The following is a 20,120-nucleotide window of genomic DNA, read 5'->3' as shown; positions in this document are numbered from 1 at the left end:
ACATCTTCAGTGGTGGCTTCTTCCAGAGGATCCCTTCTGAGTCAGACCTTTTTCTCTTCCCCCTCCCATGGTCACAGTGACCACAGATGCTTCCCTGCTAGGGTGTGGGAGGGGCATGTACGTGGCAGAATGGTCCATGGCATGTGGTCCCCTATATAGACCAAGTTGCACATAAATGTCGTAGAGATGAGCGCAGTCTTCCTGACGTTGTAAGCTTTTCAGGATTGCCTTCCACTAGGGACAATTACAGTTCATACAGACAACATGTCAGTGGTCTTTTACCTCAACAAGCAGGGGGAAACAACCTTATACACTGTGCAGAGAGGCCATGAGAGTGTGGGAATGGGCAATTTCTTCCAGTGGTTTCTTCTTGCAATGCATATACCCAGGCAGTCCGGCGTATTGGTAGACAAACTCAACAGGCCCATCTTGAGCCCACATGAGTGTTCCCTGAATTCATCAGTGGCATCACAGATATTCGGCCAATGGGGCCAGCCTTGCTGTGACCTCTTTGCATCCTCAATGAACAACAAACGCAGAAAGTACTTTGCCCTGATCTCTCCAGAGGGGGAGTCCCTGACAGACACTCTAGTCCATGACTGGCCTTCAGGTCTCTTTTATGTGTATCCACTGATTTCATTGATCCCCAAGGTACTACAGGAAGCCCAGAGATGAAACTGACCCGTGATCCTCATTGCCTCTCTCTGGCCTCATCAGGTGTGGTTTCCTTTCCCACTGCCTCATCTAAAATATCCTCCATGGATACCAGATCCCATTTTGAATTTCGTATCTCATCCCTCAGATTTGAAAATCCCGAACCTCCGATCCCTCCATCTGACTGTATGGTTTCTCCACTTCTTGTGATACTAAGAGAGTCCAGGCTAGCTTCTGCTGTTAAAAAAAATATTCTTGCCTCTCAGAAACCATCAGCTCAAAAACTCTACAACAGTAAGTGGAAACAGTTTTTCTTTTGGGCTGCTGAAAGGAATCTCGACCCCTTCTCAGCTCCAGTTTAGGATATTCTTCTGTTTTTATCATCTCTTTATCAAGATGGTGCCAGTTTCTCTACCATAAAGATTCAGCTGGTGGCCATTTCTAATTTTCATGTTAGTAGGGAGCCTACTTTTTCCTCCAGACTATGCAAGGTTTTCATGAAAAGTGTGTTTCCCCTCAGGCCCCCGTCAAAGATCCTTCCCCTCCCTGGGATTTGACTATGGTGCTACAGTCTCTCACTCAAAGTCCATTTGAGCTGGCTCTTTCCTGTGACACTAAGTTCTTGTCCTGGAAGATAATCTTTCTTGTGGCCATAACTTCAGCTAGGAGATTCTTGAAGTTACAGGTTTTATCTTCCAAGCTGCCATATATCATTTTATACAAAGACAGCGTGGCCTTGAGAACGAATCCCTCCTTCATGCCCAAGGTAGCCTCTGAAACTAATTTCAACCAGTCTATTCAGTTACCTGTCTTTTTTCTGAATCATTTCAATAAAGGAGAATACCTCCCCCATATGCTAGATATACATCGACAGTTAATATTTTATTTGCACAGGACTAAAGCTTTCAGAAAATCTGCTCATCTGTTTGTAGCCTTCTCTCTGAACAAATGTGGTCAAGCAGTGTCCAAGGTAACATTTTCCAAATGGATTTCGAACTGTATTTCCACTGTTTATTCTCTCAGGGGCCTAGAGTTACCTTGTCTGCCTAAGGCTCACTCTCTCAGGTCAGTTGCTACATTATCAGCCTTTTCTGCTAGGGTGTCTATAGATGACATATGTGCTACAACCACTTGGTCCACTCTGCACACCTTTGTTTCTCATTACAAATTGGATACTGTCTCCAGAAATAGAGCATCCTTTGGTTCCACAGTGCTCTGGCACATCCTCCCATGGGGCCACCCAGGATATTACTGTAGCTGGGGATTCGGACCCAGTTGTGAGGAATAATGAAATGGATAACATCAGATTAGCAGTTATGTACTTACCATAACTTGGCATCTGTGTTATCCTATTTCATTATTCCTCACGTCCCACCCACCTTCCCCCCATCCATGCTCTGGGAGGATTTGAGGAAGCTGGAGTTCTTAGACTCCTGGGTTGAGTTCCCTTACTTTAAAGCTTCAGGTATACATCCTAGGGGATAACTGCAGCAAACTCAATTTAAGAGTTAGAGTGCAGAACGGGATTATGGGAGAGGGAGGAACTTGAGACTTGGATCTATGTCTTGCATAGTGCTGGATCGGATCCGATATCAAATCCAAGACCTAGTTGTGAGGAATAATGAAATAAGATAACACAAATGCCAAATTATGGTAAGTACATAACTACTATTCGCAATCAGCCTGCAAGCAAACAATCCAACTATATTCACTCACTTCTAACATATTGTTTAAATCTTCACCTCTCATATTTTATGCATTATATCTATCACTCTAAACTTAAAGTCATGATCTAAACCATGTTCAGCAATATTTCTAGTTAGCACATTTGTGTTAAAATGCCTTCATAAACACCTAAGCATATATTTTCTACTTGTTTTATGGTGTACAAATTCATTATCAGCTAGTATATATTTACAACAGGTACAATTACGACATGGAAATGTCCCACATTTATTTACTATTTCCTTCCTGTTATTATAATTCTTATCTTTGTAATACAGCCATTTCTTTAAGCTGGGGAAATTCCTATACACAAAACTAGGTTTCATCCCAACAATCTGTCTGAGCTTGACTTCCAAGATACCGCAATTTCTTGATATGATTTTCTTAATTTCATATGTTCTTCTGTTATGTAGGAGTAGTACAGCGCAGATAATCATATCTGTTTATCTGAGCTGTGACCCTACTATGACCACTATTATCCTTAAAATACAGTTTAGCTAAACCTTTTCTGTCATTAACAACTTCTTGTATAAGCTCATCTTCATACATCCTCATACATTTTCATAACCCCTCTCCCTAAATTCCTGTAACATGGTATTCATTTGTTCATAACATTTATCCTTATCAGTATTAAGCCTGCTGATTCTCAGCAATTGACTTTTAACAATGATTCTAAAGGTGTGAGTGGCATGTATACTATTTCTATGTCTATACCTGTTGGCTTGCACCTCTTTCCTAAATATACTTGTGCTAATATCATTGCCAGTCTTTTCAGTTTTAACATCCAAGAAGCACATTTCCTCCTTGGAAAAATTGACTTTAAATTTCAAAAAGCTGATCGTGGCATCTAAATACTTAAACTCAAACACCACCAACTGATCTCCTTCCCAAATAAGAAAAACATCATCCACAAATCGCTTGTAAAATAATATCTTAGAGCCAAATAAACCTGGACAATTATAAATATACTGTTCTTTCCAATGGTTAAGGGAAAGGCATACCCATTGCTACGCCAGATATCTGGTGAAAAACTTGTGAGCCACAAATAAAGACATTATTTGTTAGGACAATATCCAAAAGCTCATATGTAGTTTCTCTGTCCCTCCCACTTAATTTACTATTAGCACATAAAAAAAAATCACGAAAAGCATCTACACCATAACTGTTCGGGATCACCATAAATGAGGAATTAATGTCCAATGTCACAAATATAAATCCAGTAGTTCACTTAGATACATGCCATTGATGTAATTTAGACAGAGGATCTCCTGTGTCACTAATATAAATTTTCCTTTTAAGATATCTGCTTAGAACAGATTGCACATATAAAGATATAAACTCCATTACCCACCCCCTACCAGACACGATAGGCCTCATAGGGGGTGGCTCAAACACTTATGGATTTTAAGTAGTCCATAGAGTACAGCAGTAATTGGACAGGGAACGTTAAAGAAATTTAGCAAATGAAGGGAAATGTCATTAGCTAATTGTAGTTTGTAGATGGAATATTTACGTTATGCAAAAACCTAGCAATTTCTACTTTGTCAATTTTCTTGAAGTTAGGGTCATCATTCAAAAAGTCATTTAAAAGACATGTAATCTTTCTTGTCTAGAACCACTATAGCATCATTCTAGAAAATGTACAATGAAACTTAAGGACTGTATTATTGTCTTCAGTCTGACATATGAAGGTGCGTTAACACTAATGAGCTACCTAGACATATTGCTGAATGTGGTTTAGATCATGACTTTAGATTTAGAATGCTAGATATAATGCATAAAAATATGAGGGGTGGAGATTCAAACACTTTGTTAGAAGTAAGTGAATATAACTGGATTGTTCGCTTGAAGGCTGATTGTGAACCTGGTATTAATGCTGTGGTCAGCATCAAGCCCATTTTGAAAATGAAACAAATGCATTTAAAAACAATAGTTAAATACAAATGTATATACCTACATATATATATTCATTAAGCATATATTTTTTAAAAGAATGATATATGTTTTAAAAGTAATATATATTTATGCATTTTTGTACTGCATTCTTGACTTCTTAATTGATTAATTGGAAATGTTTTGTGATTGGGGTCTGTGTCACATGAGTTTGGTTTCAATGTCTTATAAAACAAAATGATTGTTTTTATTATGTTATGTTCACACTGAAGAAGGGTCGTAACCCGAAAGATTTGTGTTGGTTTAAATAAACTAGTTTTCGCATTTCCAGAGTCTGGAGTTTTTATCTGATTGTTTTGTTATAGTCCTGCAGACTTGATTAACCATTGTATTGATCCAGTTTTGCTGCTACATTGAGACTACCTGCTGCCAAAGAAAGAAATTGAGGCTCAGATTTTCAGGACGTATTAAAGGACTGCCAGAGAGAGAGGGAGACTGGAAATCTTTCATATAGTCATTCAGACTTAATAGACTATGTTCTGGGGGTTGCAGTTTTCTTTTTGGAACTTCCCTGCCATTGCTTTTTAAAAGTTTGCTAATCAGCAGCTTGCTGATATTGTTTATTTTCCTTTCTAAAGAAAGTTGCGGAGGGAATATTGAATCATTTTGCTAACTTGGTGAAAAAGGGCTGAAAAATGAGACATCCCTCAAATCAGCATACTCCTCTAGTCACACCTTTTAATGATTTCTGCAGCAGAAGGTCCAAATCCAAGGGAGATTTCAAAATTTAATTTTTGACATCCTCTGGAAGGTTGTGAGAATGCAGCCAGGCAAACTTCTTCATATCTGTTCCAGTTGCAGTGGCAGTGGATGTTGATGTGCCATCAGCAGAATCATATGCACATTTGAAACAATAGGTAGTCATGTGAGTCACAGAAGAAGCCAAGTCACACAATGTAGACTTCTCCCCACAAGAGGAAACCAATGCCAAGATATTACTCATATTCTCACAAGAGGCAAACAGAAACTTTAACATATGAGTTTAGCAGTTAAGAATTCTAAAAACAAGCATTGCAAAAAGTTATACTTTCCCCCCAAATTTATCAAAAGCCTTACCATCCTTGTCAGAAGATAAAGGATTAGCTTTAACCAAATGCTTAGCAGAAGCTGGATTCACTAAATCAATAGCTGATGGAAATGATCTGGGATGGATGTATAAAACCTTAAAAGACTAAGGCACTTTATAAAGTTGTCTGTTTTTTTCCATTAGGCCAGCAAGCTGCCTTAAAAGGAAATTGTAGGCAGTGACAAAAACATCTTCCAAAGCAAACAGAATAGGAGGATTATGAGTAATTCAGGAAATTCCAGTTGTAGCAAATCATATCTCCTAAGAGACTGACTGGTCCAAGGAATCAGTTTTGGTGACAGCAGAGTCACCCATCTTTGGCTGAGACATTTTAGTAGCCTGCTGTGCTGGCAAAAGCTATTTAACAATTTTCTGGTGGAAGGAAGAACAGAGAAACCAGCACGTTGTTCTATGGTTAAGCAGAATAAGGTGCCTGATTCCCTGGGAAGCCTGGCAGCAATAGTCAGTAAAATAGGTACGTTGTAAAAAAGTAACAAAAAACAAGCAAATTTCACTGCTACTAAAGATCCCCAACGTGAATGTCAGGGTTTTACACAGGGGGTCTTTAATGCCTTAATGGCCTTAAAGTCTCCTCAAGGAGTTTCTCTGCCTGCTCTTCCTTCATCATCTACACCCCCTTAAGAGGCCCAGATAGCAGAAATCCTCTAAAGAGGATTTGGATTCTGGGGAAGAGTCTGGCATATTCCTCTCAAATCCCTTCTTTGGATTATGGATATGAGGAGAAAGATTCCATTAGTCCAGTCTCTCCATTGGAAGACCTCTTCTTTGGGACACTATTTCTCGCATGAAGGAATATTTCAAATGGAACTGTTCTCAGGCTCTGATATTCAAAAGATCCCCCAGATGGATTTTCCTAAGCCATCTGTTGTACCTCCAGTCTTGGCTGCCCTTCTAGATACATTTTCAGCAGACTCTGTAGCCCCTGATTCTCAACGTCCAGCCTCTAAGAAACCTGATAGATTTTACAAGGTGCCTGTTGATTGTAAGTTCTTATACAAATGTCCTTCGGCTGATGTTTTTGCAGTGTCTGTGTCATCTAACAAACCTTCTAAACTTTTGCCATCTACTAAACTACGTTCTTCAGACAAGGACAGTAGAGCTATGGAACATTTAGGCAAATACTGCCAACCTGGCATTTTGAGCTATTAGTTACTAGACATATATGATCTGGTATGTTTTTTCCCTTCTCTCTTAAGGCTGTCAGGCAATTTCTGACCTCCCTGATTCAGAAGGGAAGGTTTCATCCCTTTCTGTACTGGGATCTACCTCTCAAGTGGCTCTCCACTCTATTAAATGTAGTTATTATGCAGCTGATATCTCCTCAAGGGCTGCTACCTTTGGTTCTGTTTTGAAACATTATTCTTGGCTTTGTCTCTAGCCGTTACCTGATGATATTAGGCTAAATTGTTGGATGCTCCTCTTGATGGCAAGAACCTTTTTGTTCTGTTGCAGCTGCTGAGATTTTAAGTCACTCCAGGATAAAGGCAAAGCCTAGCAAGAATTGAAACATATTTTTCTGTTTCCTATCCCTAAATTCCAGAGGAATTATCCATTCAAATCTGCTTTTATATGCAGACAACCTTGCCTTTTTCCTAAAGGTAAAAAGGATTCCAGGCATGTACCTTCTGCTAAGTCTACTCATACTCTACTTCTCAGAAGCCTCCTTTTCAAGACAATCAGGTTCTATCTGACAGTTTGCTTCCCCTTTCCTTGTGTCAGGTTTCCTTATTCCTTCAGCTTTTCCTGTCCCTTCTCAATTGGTTATGGGCCACTCAAGACTCTTGGGTTCTGTCCTTCATCTGACAGGGATGCTTCATGATGTGGAAATCCCTTCCTCCTTTTCTGGGCATCCCTCAACTTCCTCAGGAACAGTTTCCTTTCTTTCCAGAACTGCATCACAACTTTTTTTTTCCAAACATCTTTACTGAATTATCACTTGTGACACAGGCAAATTTACATTCACATAAAAGTAATCAAACTATATTAACAAAACAAACATTATAGTTCACATATATTGCTCTATATCATATAACCTAAGCAATATTACATAAATTACCCAATTCCTGCTTCTTTTTTTTAACGGGAAACATCTTCATTAAACCATCACTTACTACATAGACAATCATACATTTATATAAATGAAAACAAACTACACCAACATAATCCTAGTCGCAAGCATTTTACATCACAAACCATACTGACACACTCCCAGCTGCAAACATTATACATAACTTATAATCTACCCAATCTTTCTCACTCAAACATTACATAGCTCATTTAAGTCCTGCTGCCTTTTAGGCATCATTCCTCCCTTGTATGTATTTTTCCTACAATTCCCATTTTTCCTATGCAGTTTACTCCCACCCTTTTCTAAAGATCTCAATTCCAGTTGTTTTATCTCTGTTACTATAGTCACTATTTCCAATACAGTTGCTTTAGATTTTGATTTCCATTTCCTAGTAATTTCTTTTTTGGCAGTTGCCATTATTAGACACAGCAAGGCCATACATACCATGTCTAGACAATTCTGATTCTGTATCATAGCTCAGAAAAATCACTTCCCTTGACAGACCAATCTGTCCACCCAGCATCTCTGACAGTACATCCCACAGGGAATCCTTAAAGTCCGCCAACTCACTGCACTCCCAGAAAAATGTTCCCAATTACATCTTTTTTCCCTTCACACCCCCAACATTTGCCATCTACCTGAGGAAAAATTATCTGGAGTCTACTTGGGGTATAAAAATATCTATGTAAACAATTTCAGGCAAAAATCCTAAATCTTCTAGATTTTGTTGCATATTTGGGAGACATACCTATAACCTCCCATTGTTTTTTTATGAATTGCTTATCCAGTCTCTCTTCCCAGTCCTTTCTAACATCCTCTGATTGATTCTTATAGTTATCATGCAATATTTTATATGCTCTACTAATTAAACCTTTTGTAATGGCAGCTTTTGTTCTAGATTCTATTAAAAACTCTACCAGTGCTGGTCTTTCGTTTGGACCCCCTATTTCTTCCTTTTTGCCTATACTCTGACATTAATCCCGAATAGGGAAGGCAATCTCTATCCTGCAGTCCAAATCAATTCCTGGCATCTTCCCATTCAATTACCTTTCCCTCTCTAGTTATTTGCTCCCAATACCTTGGTTCCTTTGCTAGTTTTCTCCAATAAATTCTGGCCCCCTCTTGCCTATTGTCTATATCCCTAATTGCAGTCATCCCTAATGGCAGAATCTCCTTTCTCCATTCCTATGTTGGTTTAGTTCTTAGAATACTTTCTGCTGCTTTACAGATATAACATTCTGCATGATTATTGCTGTTCTCCTTAAAGGCCTGCATCCAAAATCCCAGTTTCTCCTTGTTTCTTGAGCTTCCCCTGTGTTTCATTATAATTCCTTTCCACTTTGAATTATTGTTTTTCACTTGTGCTACATGTAGGAGTCTTCACCATGTAACTCTGAACTACCCATTGAAATTGGTTAATCCCAATATGCCCTATTCTACTGGAAGAATCAGCTTATCCCACTTGACTCTTGCCATCTTCCCCTCCCAGATAAAGTCCTTCAGCTCTTTACTAATTGATACCCACAACTTCTCTTCTGGTTGATAAAAATATGCCTGACCTGTGTATAAGACAGTCTATGCAACAGGCTTCCCATCCATGTGAAGCAGAGTTCCTCCCTAACCCAAGTCAAGTGCAACTTGGATGATTGGATGGGAAACCGCAAATTCATCCCTGGTTTGACACCTATGCCTCTAATGGACACAGGTAACTTGCAAATGGTTCATCTCCCGGGCCCATGCTTACACTTATCAAAGGTCCCAGAACTTGTTAGAAATTTGGGATGAATTACTAGATCGTTGTGGTTATTAGCCTAGTAAACACTTATGAACCTATAAATGGACTAAAAACATTTTAACTGCTTGTATCGTACTATCCATATCCATAAAACAAAGTTTCCATTTTCTCAGTTTTTGTATTATCTTTTTGTTTAGTCTCTTTCAACATGTCCTTAGTTGCCACATGAGAATCATTTTTAATCCATACTCCTAAATATTTCATTTTATCATGGCTCCATAAATATGGGTATTCCTGAACCAGTTCATGTGTGGGTACACAATTTACTACTATTGCCTTTGTTTTAGCATCATTAATATTTTGTATCCAGTAAAGATCTGAAACTGTCTCAAATTGTTCCACAACAGTGTAATGTCTTTTTCTGGTTTTGCCAGGCACAAAATAATATCATCTGCAAATAGAGACAGCTTTTCTTGATTACCATACCAATTATATCCTTGAATTTCTGAGTCCTTATTTTCTTTGCCAATGGCTCTAAATATAATGCAAATAATAAAGGGGAAAGAGAACACCCCTGTCTGGTTCCTCTGCTCAAACAGAAATTATTAGAGAGGACCGCACCCACTTTAATTTTCGCCTTGATCCGTCATACATTCTCCTAATCAACCTTATCATTTTTTTAGGAAATGCAAATGCTTCCTTTGCCCTACTCATAAAGTCCCAGCTTACTCTGTCAAATGCTTTCTATGCATCAAGACCCACCAACAACAATGGCATTTTCTTATAGTCTGCTTCCCTCTGGATCATCAGTGCTCTATTAATGTTGTCAGATGTTTGCCTCCTCTCCACACAACCACACTGATTCATGAATCATATCTATCAGTTTTGCCATTACTTTTGCCATTCTTTTAGCTATTATAGTCATGAGCACTTTATAATCATGGTTTACTATTGAAATGGGCTTGTATGAAGCTGGATCTGATGGATCCTTACCCTCTTTAGGCATTACAGCTACCACTGCTTTCTTCCAGGATGATGGTATTTCTCCTCCTCTCAAGATATTGTTAAACAAAACCTTCAAGAGCTTTACCAGTTTTTTCCTATTAGCTTTCAAACTGTTAGTAAGTGAGCCTCATCTTCCATAAACATTTCCATTTGTATCTTTTCTTGATTTTCATATTTTTCTGCTTTATACAGACTCTCATAGAATTTCCGAAATATTTCTAGTACCTCTACGGGATCTCTCATTACCTTCTTTGTTACTGGCTCCCTAAATCTGGCGACAACCCTTTCTACTTTATTTTGCCTGAGCCATTGTGCTAAACATTCTTGTGCTCTAGTGCTATTATCAAAAAACAGTTGCTTAACAGCAATCTTTCTAAGTTTCTGCATAATATCGAGGTAATCCCTTATTTTCTGCCTAGCATTCTGCAGTTGATCCTCCTCTTGTTCTGTGAGAGTCCCCATATTCAGCAATACTTTAACATTTGTCAGTCCCTCTAACTAATTCTTGATACTTCTTAATCATAGCTCCCTTTCTTTTATTTCCACCCTATTTTTAAACTCCACCTTAATTTTCTCCCACGCCCTAGCTATATTTGCAGACAAAATTTCTATCCTCTCTATCAGCTCCTATATAATTTCTACTACCCATTCCTTAAACTCCTCTCTTTTCAACAGAAAGGTGGGAAAGCACCAATGTCTCATTTTTATTTCATTACCCTGTATTTTATTTTAGCTATTATTGGTGCATGATCTAAAATAGTTATTGGGTGAGTATCAAGACCTTCAATTAAATGCACATGTTCTGTGAAATGTAAATTCTGTCTAGCCTAGCCTAGCTTTTTTATCTTGGGGTATAATATGTAAATTCACTCCAAACTCTTATTACTGAATTCACATCTTCCATGCCAAATATTTTCATAAATTTCTTCAAAAATCTACCCTCCTTTGTTATAATTTCCCTTCTGCCCCCCCCCCCGCAGACACATCTGCACTGCTGCAAATCAAGTTCCAGTCCGCACCAATAAGTAATATTCCTTGCTGAAAACTGATTATTACTCACATAATTTTCTTAAGCTCCATTACAGTGGTTTTAGGTGGAATGTAAATACATGCCAATGTAATCCTTCCTTGCCAGTAGCCCCTTAGCACTACAAATCTGCCATTATCATTTTTATCTTCTTCTATCATTATTGGAGCTCTTTTTGTAATTAATATAAGTACTCATCTTTTCCTTTGTCCCAGGTATTCTGCTGAATAACTATCCTGAAAACCTTTCTTTATCAGATTCACATGTTCAATTCTGTGTGTCTCCTCTAATATAGCTATTTGCACTGTACATTTTTTAATATAGTGCACTACTCTTTCTTGTTTGTATTTATCTGTGAGACCATTTACATTTAAAGACATTAAAGAAAACATCATTGTATTGAAAAGTTATTATTCCCACCTTTTATGTGTAACACCTTTTTTTGTTAAATGTATAGTTCCAGCTTTTGTGTTACATGCATGTACTGTTTGGCAGGTTGAACTTTTATACAGTTGTTTCTTGTCATATCCATTTGAGCATGTGTCACATATTATAAAACTTTTTGTTTTATTGAAAACATACAAACAAAACAACAAACACATCCCCAATACCCCCCTCAAACTTACTAACTTAATACTAACACACAAAACTATGTACACTTTCAAATAGTGAAGTCTTATCCTCCTAATAGGAACAAAAGTCCCAAACTGACAGACACACTCACAGACTTGAGTTAACCTAGGGACTTAAACCTTGTCACCACAATAAACAGGACATGCTGGATGGATAGATTCCTGTCCCAGAGACTTCCCATACTCTGGAACAAGCTACCCATCTATGTCATGCAAAGTTCCTCATTAGCACTGTTCAAGAAAAATCTTGATGAGTGGACGGGAAATAGGAAATACACCCCAGGGATCACTTCTGTGGCTCTGCTCAACAGGGACACAGGAAAATAACTTTCTTGGGGGCGTAAGCCAGGGAACCTTGTTGGCAAGGCTTACTTATGCCCTTGGCCCAATAGCCTAGTACCTGCCTATGAACCTATGAACCTAAAAGAAACATCATCCATGCTAAGATGCATGGTGCAGTCTGTGCTTCCACTAACTGCTGATTGGTGTTGTCTTAACTTTATAGCTCTCCCAGCTTTCAAACCCCCTGAATGTTTTCAGAGAACATGAACTACCTTGGGAAAGCTCCTGAATGCTTTCAGAGAACATTATCTACATTGGGAAATCCCCTGTATGCTTACAGAGAACATTATCTCTTAGCTGGGTCTATATCATATGTTCGAAGTTTTATAACTTCAAACATTAAAATGTCGAATTTAAATGTTTGAAGTTATAAAACTTCGAACATATGTAAAAAAAACAAAAAAACAAAACTAATGGCTGTAGGCAGGGGGGCAAGTCCCCTGCAGCCCCCACGTGTGGGGCTGCACCCCCCACACTCCCCACTCTTTAAATATACCAACTCCAAGACCGCACTTCAGTGCAGTAAGGGAAATCTTCCCTTTACTGCACTATAGTGCTGTCTCGGAGTTGGTATATTTAAAGAGTGGGGGTTGTGAGGTGCAGAAAGGCTTGCACTCCTGCCTACACTAGTCAGGTAAGTTCCATTTTTTTTTATTATATGTTCGATGTTTGAAACTTCGAACATTTAAATTTGAATATTTAACGTTGGAAGTTTTCAAACTTTGAACATATAATATAGACCCTTTTAGCCAATTTCTCTTTTCTTTTTTTCCCCTCAGCCAATCACTCTCCACCAGACTGTAGAAAGTTTCTCTTTATCAAATTGTCTCCATGAAGACATGAGAACCAGGCAGCTAGTTTCTCTTTATCAGACTGTTTCTGTGGAAACATGTAGGCCAGCTTAAGAACTGTTACTGAACTTACATGTATTTGCTAGAAAAAGCCTCATAATATTCAATGTTCTTTTTCATTTAATTGCTCTCTTAAAACTTGTTAATAAATCAATCTAAGGTCTTTAATCCAGTCATTTCCCCATGCAGGAATGAGAAAAAGCACATTAATCTCTCTTCTATCATGCTTTATAACCAGGCAGTGTCTACATTTCTTAAAACTTAAGGAGAGAGAGAAGGGAGAAAAAAGGAAGAAAAAAAGGAAAAAAGAACAGCAGCACCTGTTTACAATCCCCATTGCACTTAAAAATAACTGAAAAAAAAATACTTTATAGCATGTAAAGAAAACCACATGCCACAAAATTGGTACTATTCAAGAAATAAAATCTTTACTTACAATTAACTTTCTCCCTCCTCTTGCCTTCCCCAAAGCACTTTTCTGAACATTAATGACATGAAGTAGGGCATATGCTTTAGAGTCCCCCAAAAGTCCAACAAACTCTGAAAAAGTTGAACATTTCCAGATTTTCTTGGTCTGTCATATTTCACAAATATAATTATTGCATTGTAATCCCATATTAAGTTATTGGTTTTATTACTGTTCATCTCCAAATCCTGTCTCTGCTTCATTTCCAATGTACTCTTGATTCTTCTAGTCAACTCTCCTGCTCCCTTCCTTCTCTCCAACATCGTCCTTTGAAACACTGGAAAAGGTTGCATAAGTATAGTCTCTCTGTGGTCTTTATTAGAAGCAGAATCCACTTCTGTTTCACAGCTCACTTTTTGTTGGACAAACTTTTGTATTTCCTCCTTAGCATGTACTTCATCAAAAAATGATTTTGTCCCTCCAGGGAAGAATACCTTGAAGATAGCTGGGTACAGCAATTTCAATCTCACACCTGCATCTCGACATTCCCTGAATAGTGGAATAAATTTTCTCCTCTGCTGTCTGGTGTACAATGAGTAATCATTCTCCACAAACACACTGCCATCTCCCATATTTAGTACTTCGTCCTTCTTCCACAATTTTGTCAGAATCAACTCCTTCTGCTGGTAGGATTATATCTTTACTATTAAAGGTCTAGGTTGCTTTCTTATAGTCAGGTTTGGAGCATACACACAATGTGCCCTTTCAACAATTCCTGCTGTTGAATACCAGTCCAGTTGCTTATTTGTGCGTTCATAAAATTAATGCAGTCTATTCCTTCTAGCTTCTGTGGTATAGCTGAAAAGCTCATGTGTTCCCTATGTGCTCTATCCTCTAATTGTATTATTTTTGAAAATCTCTTTCTGAGCAGTCTTGTATTCAGCCAGCCTTTTCTTTATTTCAACCTCTGTTTTTTGCAGCTTTGTCATCTCATCTGAATATCTGTTTAAAGCTTCTTCTGTTTTTTCCAGTCTTTTGTTGTTTGTGTTAATATACTCCATCAGTGTTTTGTTTATTTTAACCAGGTCTGTGTGCAGTTGTCTTATATCTTCCTGTAGGTTACTGGAAGTCATATCTTAAAGTTGCATTACTTTTTGCTGAACAGCTGCACAACTCGCCCCAGTCAGTTTTTATTCCTTCCTTTTTTTAGCTGATTTTTTTCCAGGTCTTCTGTATTTCTTTATTACTGGCTTCCAAGCAGTGCACTTAATAGCCAGTTACTGAAATTTACCCATAAACACAAGTCTACTGGCCTTTCCTGCTGAGTTTCTGTTTTCACATTGGGAGAGTTAGAAATAAGCTTTTACTTAATTTGCAGCCATCTTGGAAGTCACCTGTGTCATGGCCTTTTGGCTCAGGGAACCATTCAAGTTGTGCCCCCTGCCCAGGAAGGGAAAAGGTTTTATTCCAGGATGTTTCTGGTTCCTAGGGAGGAAGGCACCTTGAGACCCATTATAGATCTTTCTCAGCTCAACACCTTTCTGAAGGTACCTTCTTTTTGGATGTTGTCCCTTCAAACCCTGTTCCCTCATCTTCTTCCCCAGGCCCTCCCTGTACTTCAAGGATGCTTCACATCCAAATTAATCCTCTTTTCAGTTTTCTTCTTTGTCCTTTGGCCCTTCTACTGTCCCAAGGGTATTCACAAAATGCTTTGCTCCTGTCTTTGTCTTCTGCAGGATGAGAGGAGTTCAAATATTTCCCTATCTGGATGACCTGCTCATTCAGGTTTCATCCCCCGAGATCTTACTTCAGCACCGCCAGTTTACAGTTTGTGTCTTATAAAGCCTGGGATTTACCATAAACTTTTAGAAATCAGTCATGGTTCCTTCTCAGGATTATATTTTTCTCAGTTGCAGGATCCAGATCATTCCCATTCCAGCATCCCTGCCTCCACCCAAGTCTCTCTCTCTCTCTAATCACTTTTTTTCACTTTCTTCTTACTCTGGTTTCAGTCACAGTCAGGGATTTTCTAAGGGTTCTAGAATCCATGGCCTACACCATTTCTATGCTACCACTAGCCAAAAGCCATATGAGAAAAATACAATGGTTCCTGAAGTCAGAGTGGCTTCAACACTGTTATCCACTGGGTTTTCTAGTTCCTTTACTTCCATGTTTCAAACCCGAGCTTCAGTGATAGATTCTTACGCTTTCTCCCAACCTAGGACTTCTTTTTCAACCACAAATCCCATTTCAGGAACATTTTTAGATGCCTCAGGCAGAGGGTGGGGCCTTCCTTGGGTTCCCTCAAAGACCAGGGTTTCTGGCCTCCTCATCAGAGGTCACATAAAGGAGATGAGAGCTCTCCTTTTAGCTATTCAGACTTTTCATTAATTCATCCAGAGCCTCACAAAAATCTTCACAGACAATACCATAGTGATGTGGTATATCAGCAAGCAAGCCTACTCCCCCTTCCTGGGACCTTTTGTGCTTGAAAAATAGACTCAGGCTCATTGTGAGCTTGCTGTTCAGCTTCCTTACAACATTGTACTTGGAAGACTGTTCTTATTTGGCCCTTATTCCACTAAAAGAGTCTCTGAACTCCAGGCTCTTATGGGTGTTCCTCCTTTCTTATTTTTTTCAAAGGGCCAGGGTGTCTCTTCATACTAATCCTTCTTTCATGCCCACAGTGATTAATGAGTTGTATTTTAATCAGTCTATTAATTTGCCCTCCTTTATGCCTTCTCCACACTCTGCTAGTGAGTAGGTTCCTCAGACTTTGGATTTGCATAGACAGCTCAGATATTATTTGGATAAGACTAAAGCTATTCGTAAATCTGACCAAAGTTTTGTTTCCTTTCATGACCAGAGCCTTAAGTTTGGCTGTTTCGAAGAAAACCTTATCCTCCTGGATCTCTATGAACATTTCTTTTTGTTATTCCTTTCATGGTAAAAGTCTTTCTGCTTCTGTAAAGGCTCATTCTAGTAAAGCTGTTACCTCCTCTGCTGCTTTTTTTCAAAGGGCTGAATACCAGTTCGATACTTAAGGCTGCTATGTGGACTTCTGCCCATACCTTCACTAAGCATTACAAGTTGGATGTTGTTTCCAAAGCAAGAGCTGGCTTTGCCAGAGCCATCTTACATGGTTTTCTAGTGGGCTCCTCTGGGCCTTACTCTTCCCAAGTTTCCTCTTGATATTTTGTACTCTCCCTTATGTAAAGAATACTGAAACAGTGATATAGAAGGACATAGTACAGTTGTGTAAAATCTTACAATAACAGTAGAAGTCCTTCTTGTCAGTGTTGCAGTATTTGCTCCCTCCCTCCTCCTCCTTTCTGCTCTGCCCTAGTCCTTCTGTATTCCTGGCCTGGAATTATTTTCCTCTTTCTCCTTCTGGATGGACATGTTCCTCCTATTTCCTAGGAATATTTGTCACTCCTGGGGCTTTTCAGTTCTGAGATATGTACATCTGTATGTCATCTTTATGCACTACTCCTTGAGTGGACAGCATAAATGTGATGTACAAAGTCCATATATTCCTATGGGTTTGATATAATGGCCGGATGTTGGGCTCCCCTTAGCAAGAAATCCCATGTCTAAAGAATATTGCAAAAGTGAAGAGAAGAACATCTACTGTTATGATAAGATTTTATACGACTGTACTTTTTAACCCACTGAAAGAAAGTTTTGCAATCAGTAATGCATAACATTGCTAATATATGTTTGTAAGCAGCAAAGCAAAATTAAAAAAAAAAAAAAAGTTAATATGTCATATAAATCATAGTATGAGAATGTGCTGCATTTAAATACCACAAGATAATATGGATACATTCTGCACAGAACATACAATGAAGAGGTCATCGGGGCTCTTGTTTCCATTCAGTTCAATTAGGTACTGTGGATTGTGATCTGCCATTAAGTCCTGCAGGTACAAAAAAAAAGGACCATTAATTAGCTGTATCAAGAGAAAAGGAGCAAAAGTAAAACTAATGTGTTATATAAATTTTAGTGAAATTAAGTCACATATGTTTACTTTTATACAGCCAGCAATGTTTTTCAGTGCATAACACAAAACCTAAAGAACAGAAATAACAGCAGGTCTGTATTAGGTCTAGAAACATCTTTCTTAAGAGTTGATAACAGTTTCCATATTCACCAAGTGAGAGTGTATCAGCACTTTCTAACTCAGCACTGTGTCATGATTCCATGAGTAACAGTTCCTTATACTTCCTGTCTTGTCAGGATTTTAATAGAGAAATAGCAAGAGAGAGAAAGAGAGAGCATGTCATTATCTCACTCGCACTGACATAATGTCTATGTCCATCATTAAGCAGTAAAGCAGCCTTACCTAAAACGTCCACAGGTAGTAATGCCCTGATATTCTCTTCAAAACGAATGGCCTTACAAACTGTGAAAAGTTAATATTATTCAAAATTATGTAATCTTGCAGAGGAAATCTATTAGTAGGGGGATTGCAGGGGCAGCTTGCTACCTTGGATAATAGTGTGGGGATGCAGTGATAGTTTGAATCCTTGCAAAAATGTGTTAAATACTAGACATGGTTGGACCAATTTAGTGGAGTTTTTTCTCCATGCCAAGGTATAAGACTACTACTGGATGGCATATACTAATAAAAGGAAAAGGGAATACTGAATCCCCTTTCGCTTCCACATAAAAAAAATCCAAGCTGATATTGCAATGGTGCAATACGCAAACCAAAATATCACTATTACAATATGCCAAAACTTACTATTTAGAAATTTCTAACTTTTGCAATTGCAGTCATATATAGCTAAGTATCTCTGAGCTTCTACCATGGACCATTACTCGCCTACAATGTTATTATTTCTATGAAGTGATTACAAACTAAAATACATAGATATATATACATATATACAAATATTTCAAGCACGGGCATTAATGCCCTTCTAGCCTGCCAATATACCAAAAAAAGAAGTTATGTACTCACCATAATGTTCCATCTGTGTTGTCAATTTTCATTCTTCCTTAAGATATGTGTTCAGATTCGATCCTTGGATCCAACTCGGTTGCTGGTCTACAGCTCGTGGAAACCACAAACTCCTGAGCTCCTCCCTCACCCATAATGTTGTAGTCCCAGTCCTTCTCCAGATCTTGTTCCCACCTCCCAAAGTAAAACATTGCTATATTTACATACTATGGAAAAATCACTTCCTGGAGCTCAGAGAAAAAGGAACTTGATTCCTGAGGCACTCACCCGCTGTTACAAAGTCATCAAAGAATCATGATAAGGGGCTGGAAGGAGGGGAGTTGAGGAAGAATGAAAATGGGCAACACAGATGGAACATTATGGTGAGCACAAAACTTCTTTATCTGCTGCTGTCAATTTTCATTCATTCCTCAGTATATGGGACAGAGTCCTCAGCTACCTGAATCCCAAGTGGACTCTAGGAAGGATATTCCTGAGTACTGTAGTGCTGAAGGCTGCTCTTCCCCTTGAGACCAGATCCGATTTGTAATGAGTAATAAAGGTATGAGGATTAGCCTAAGATGCAGCTAAACAAATATCATCTATGGAAGTTTTGGATAGGAAAGCTGATGAAGTCGCCATAGACTTAGTTGAATGGTCCTTTAAAGATTTAGGAAGGACCAAACCCAGCTTTCTATAGACAAAGGAAATGCAATAGTCAGCCATCTTGATAAAGTTACTTTTGAAACTGGTTGACCCCATTTGGTTTATGAAAAGAACACAAACAACTAGGCAGATTTCCTAAATTTCTCAGATCTGAGCCGATAGAAATGTAACTATCTATGAACATCCAATAAGTGTAAAAAGAAGTTATGTACTCACCATAACGTTCCATCTGTGTTGCCCATTTTCATTCTTCTTCAACTGATGGGTTCGGATCCCATCCCTCTGATCTGACTCGACTGTGGCTAAAGCTTGTGGCAACAAAAACTCTACAGCTTCTCCATTACCCACAATGCACCAACCCCAATTACCTAAAATCTTGTTTGCTACCTTAGTAGAAAATAAAAGATGGTAATCATCATGGAGAAGCCATACCTGGAGTTTATGTAAAAATTAAGGACATAAAGGTCCTCTAAGCACTCATTCTTCCAGAAGCCTTAAGGATGGGAGTTGGTGGGAGGGAAGCTGAGGAAGAATGAAAATGGGCAACACAGATGGAACGTTATAGTAAGCACATAACTTCTTTATTTGATATTGTCAATTTTCATTCTGTCCTCAAGTGATAAGACACAGTCCAGCTACCTAATTTCTAGGGCAGACTCAATGAAGGATATTTCTGAGCACCATAGAACCAAAGAATGCCCTTCCTCTGGAGACCAGATCTCATTTGTAATGAGTAATAACGGTATGGGAAGTAGTCCAAGTAGCTGCTGTGCAAATATCATCCATGGAACTCTAGACTAAAAAACTGAGAAAGCTGCCTTGGATCTGGTGGAATGGGCTCACACAGGTTTTGTCACAGCAATTCCCAATTTGTTATACACAAAGGAAATGCAATTTGTTATCCATCTAGATAAAGTAACTTTGGTAACTGGTTTACCCATTGTTGGTTCTGAATATGAAACAAACAATTGGTCAGAATTTCTGATGTTTTTAGTTCTATGTAAGTAAAAACACAACTGACAAT

At 38.5% G+C, this 20,120-nt stretch overlaps 1 protein-coding gene across 1 annotated transcript in view; it reads right to left on the bottom strand.

Annotated features, from left to right (window-relative positions):
* Positions 1 to 20,120, bottom strand: part of AK9 (adenylate kinase 9) — a 2,653,312-nt gene that overhangs the window by 2,138,542 nt on the left and 494,650 nt on the right. The window contains exon 9 of the mRNA XM_044066804.1: positions 17,330 to 17,404. Within this exon, the coding sequence (XP_043922739.1) occupies positions 17,330 to 17,404 (75 nt within the window). The remainder of the gene's footprint in view (positions 1 to 17,329; positions 17,405 to 20,120) is intronic.

Source organism: Protopterus annectens, chromosome 1.part0, assembly GCF_019279795.1.
Source record: "Protopterus annectens isolate FY-2018-M chromosome 1.part0, PAN1.0, whole genome shotgun sequence".
In the NCBI taxonomy this organism is placed as follows: domain Eukaryota; kingdom Metazoa; phylum Chordata; order Ceratodontiformes; family Protopteridae; genus Protopterus; species Protopterus annectens.
This window is presented reverse-complemented; position numbering and strand designations above follow the sequence as displayed.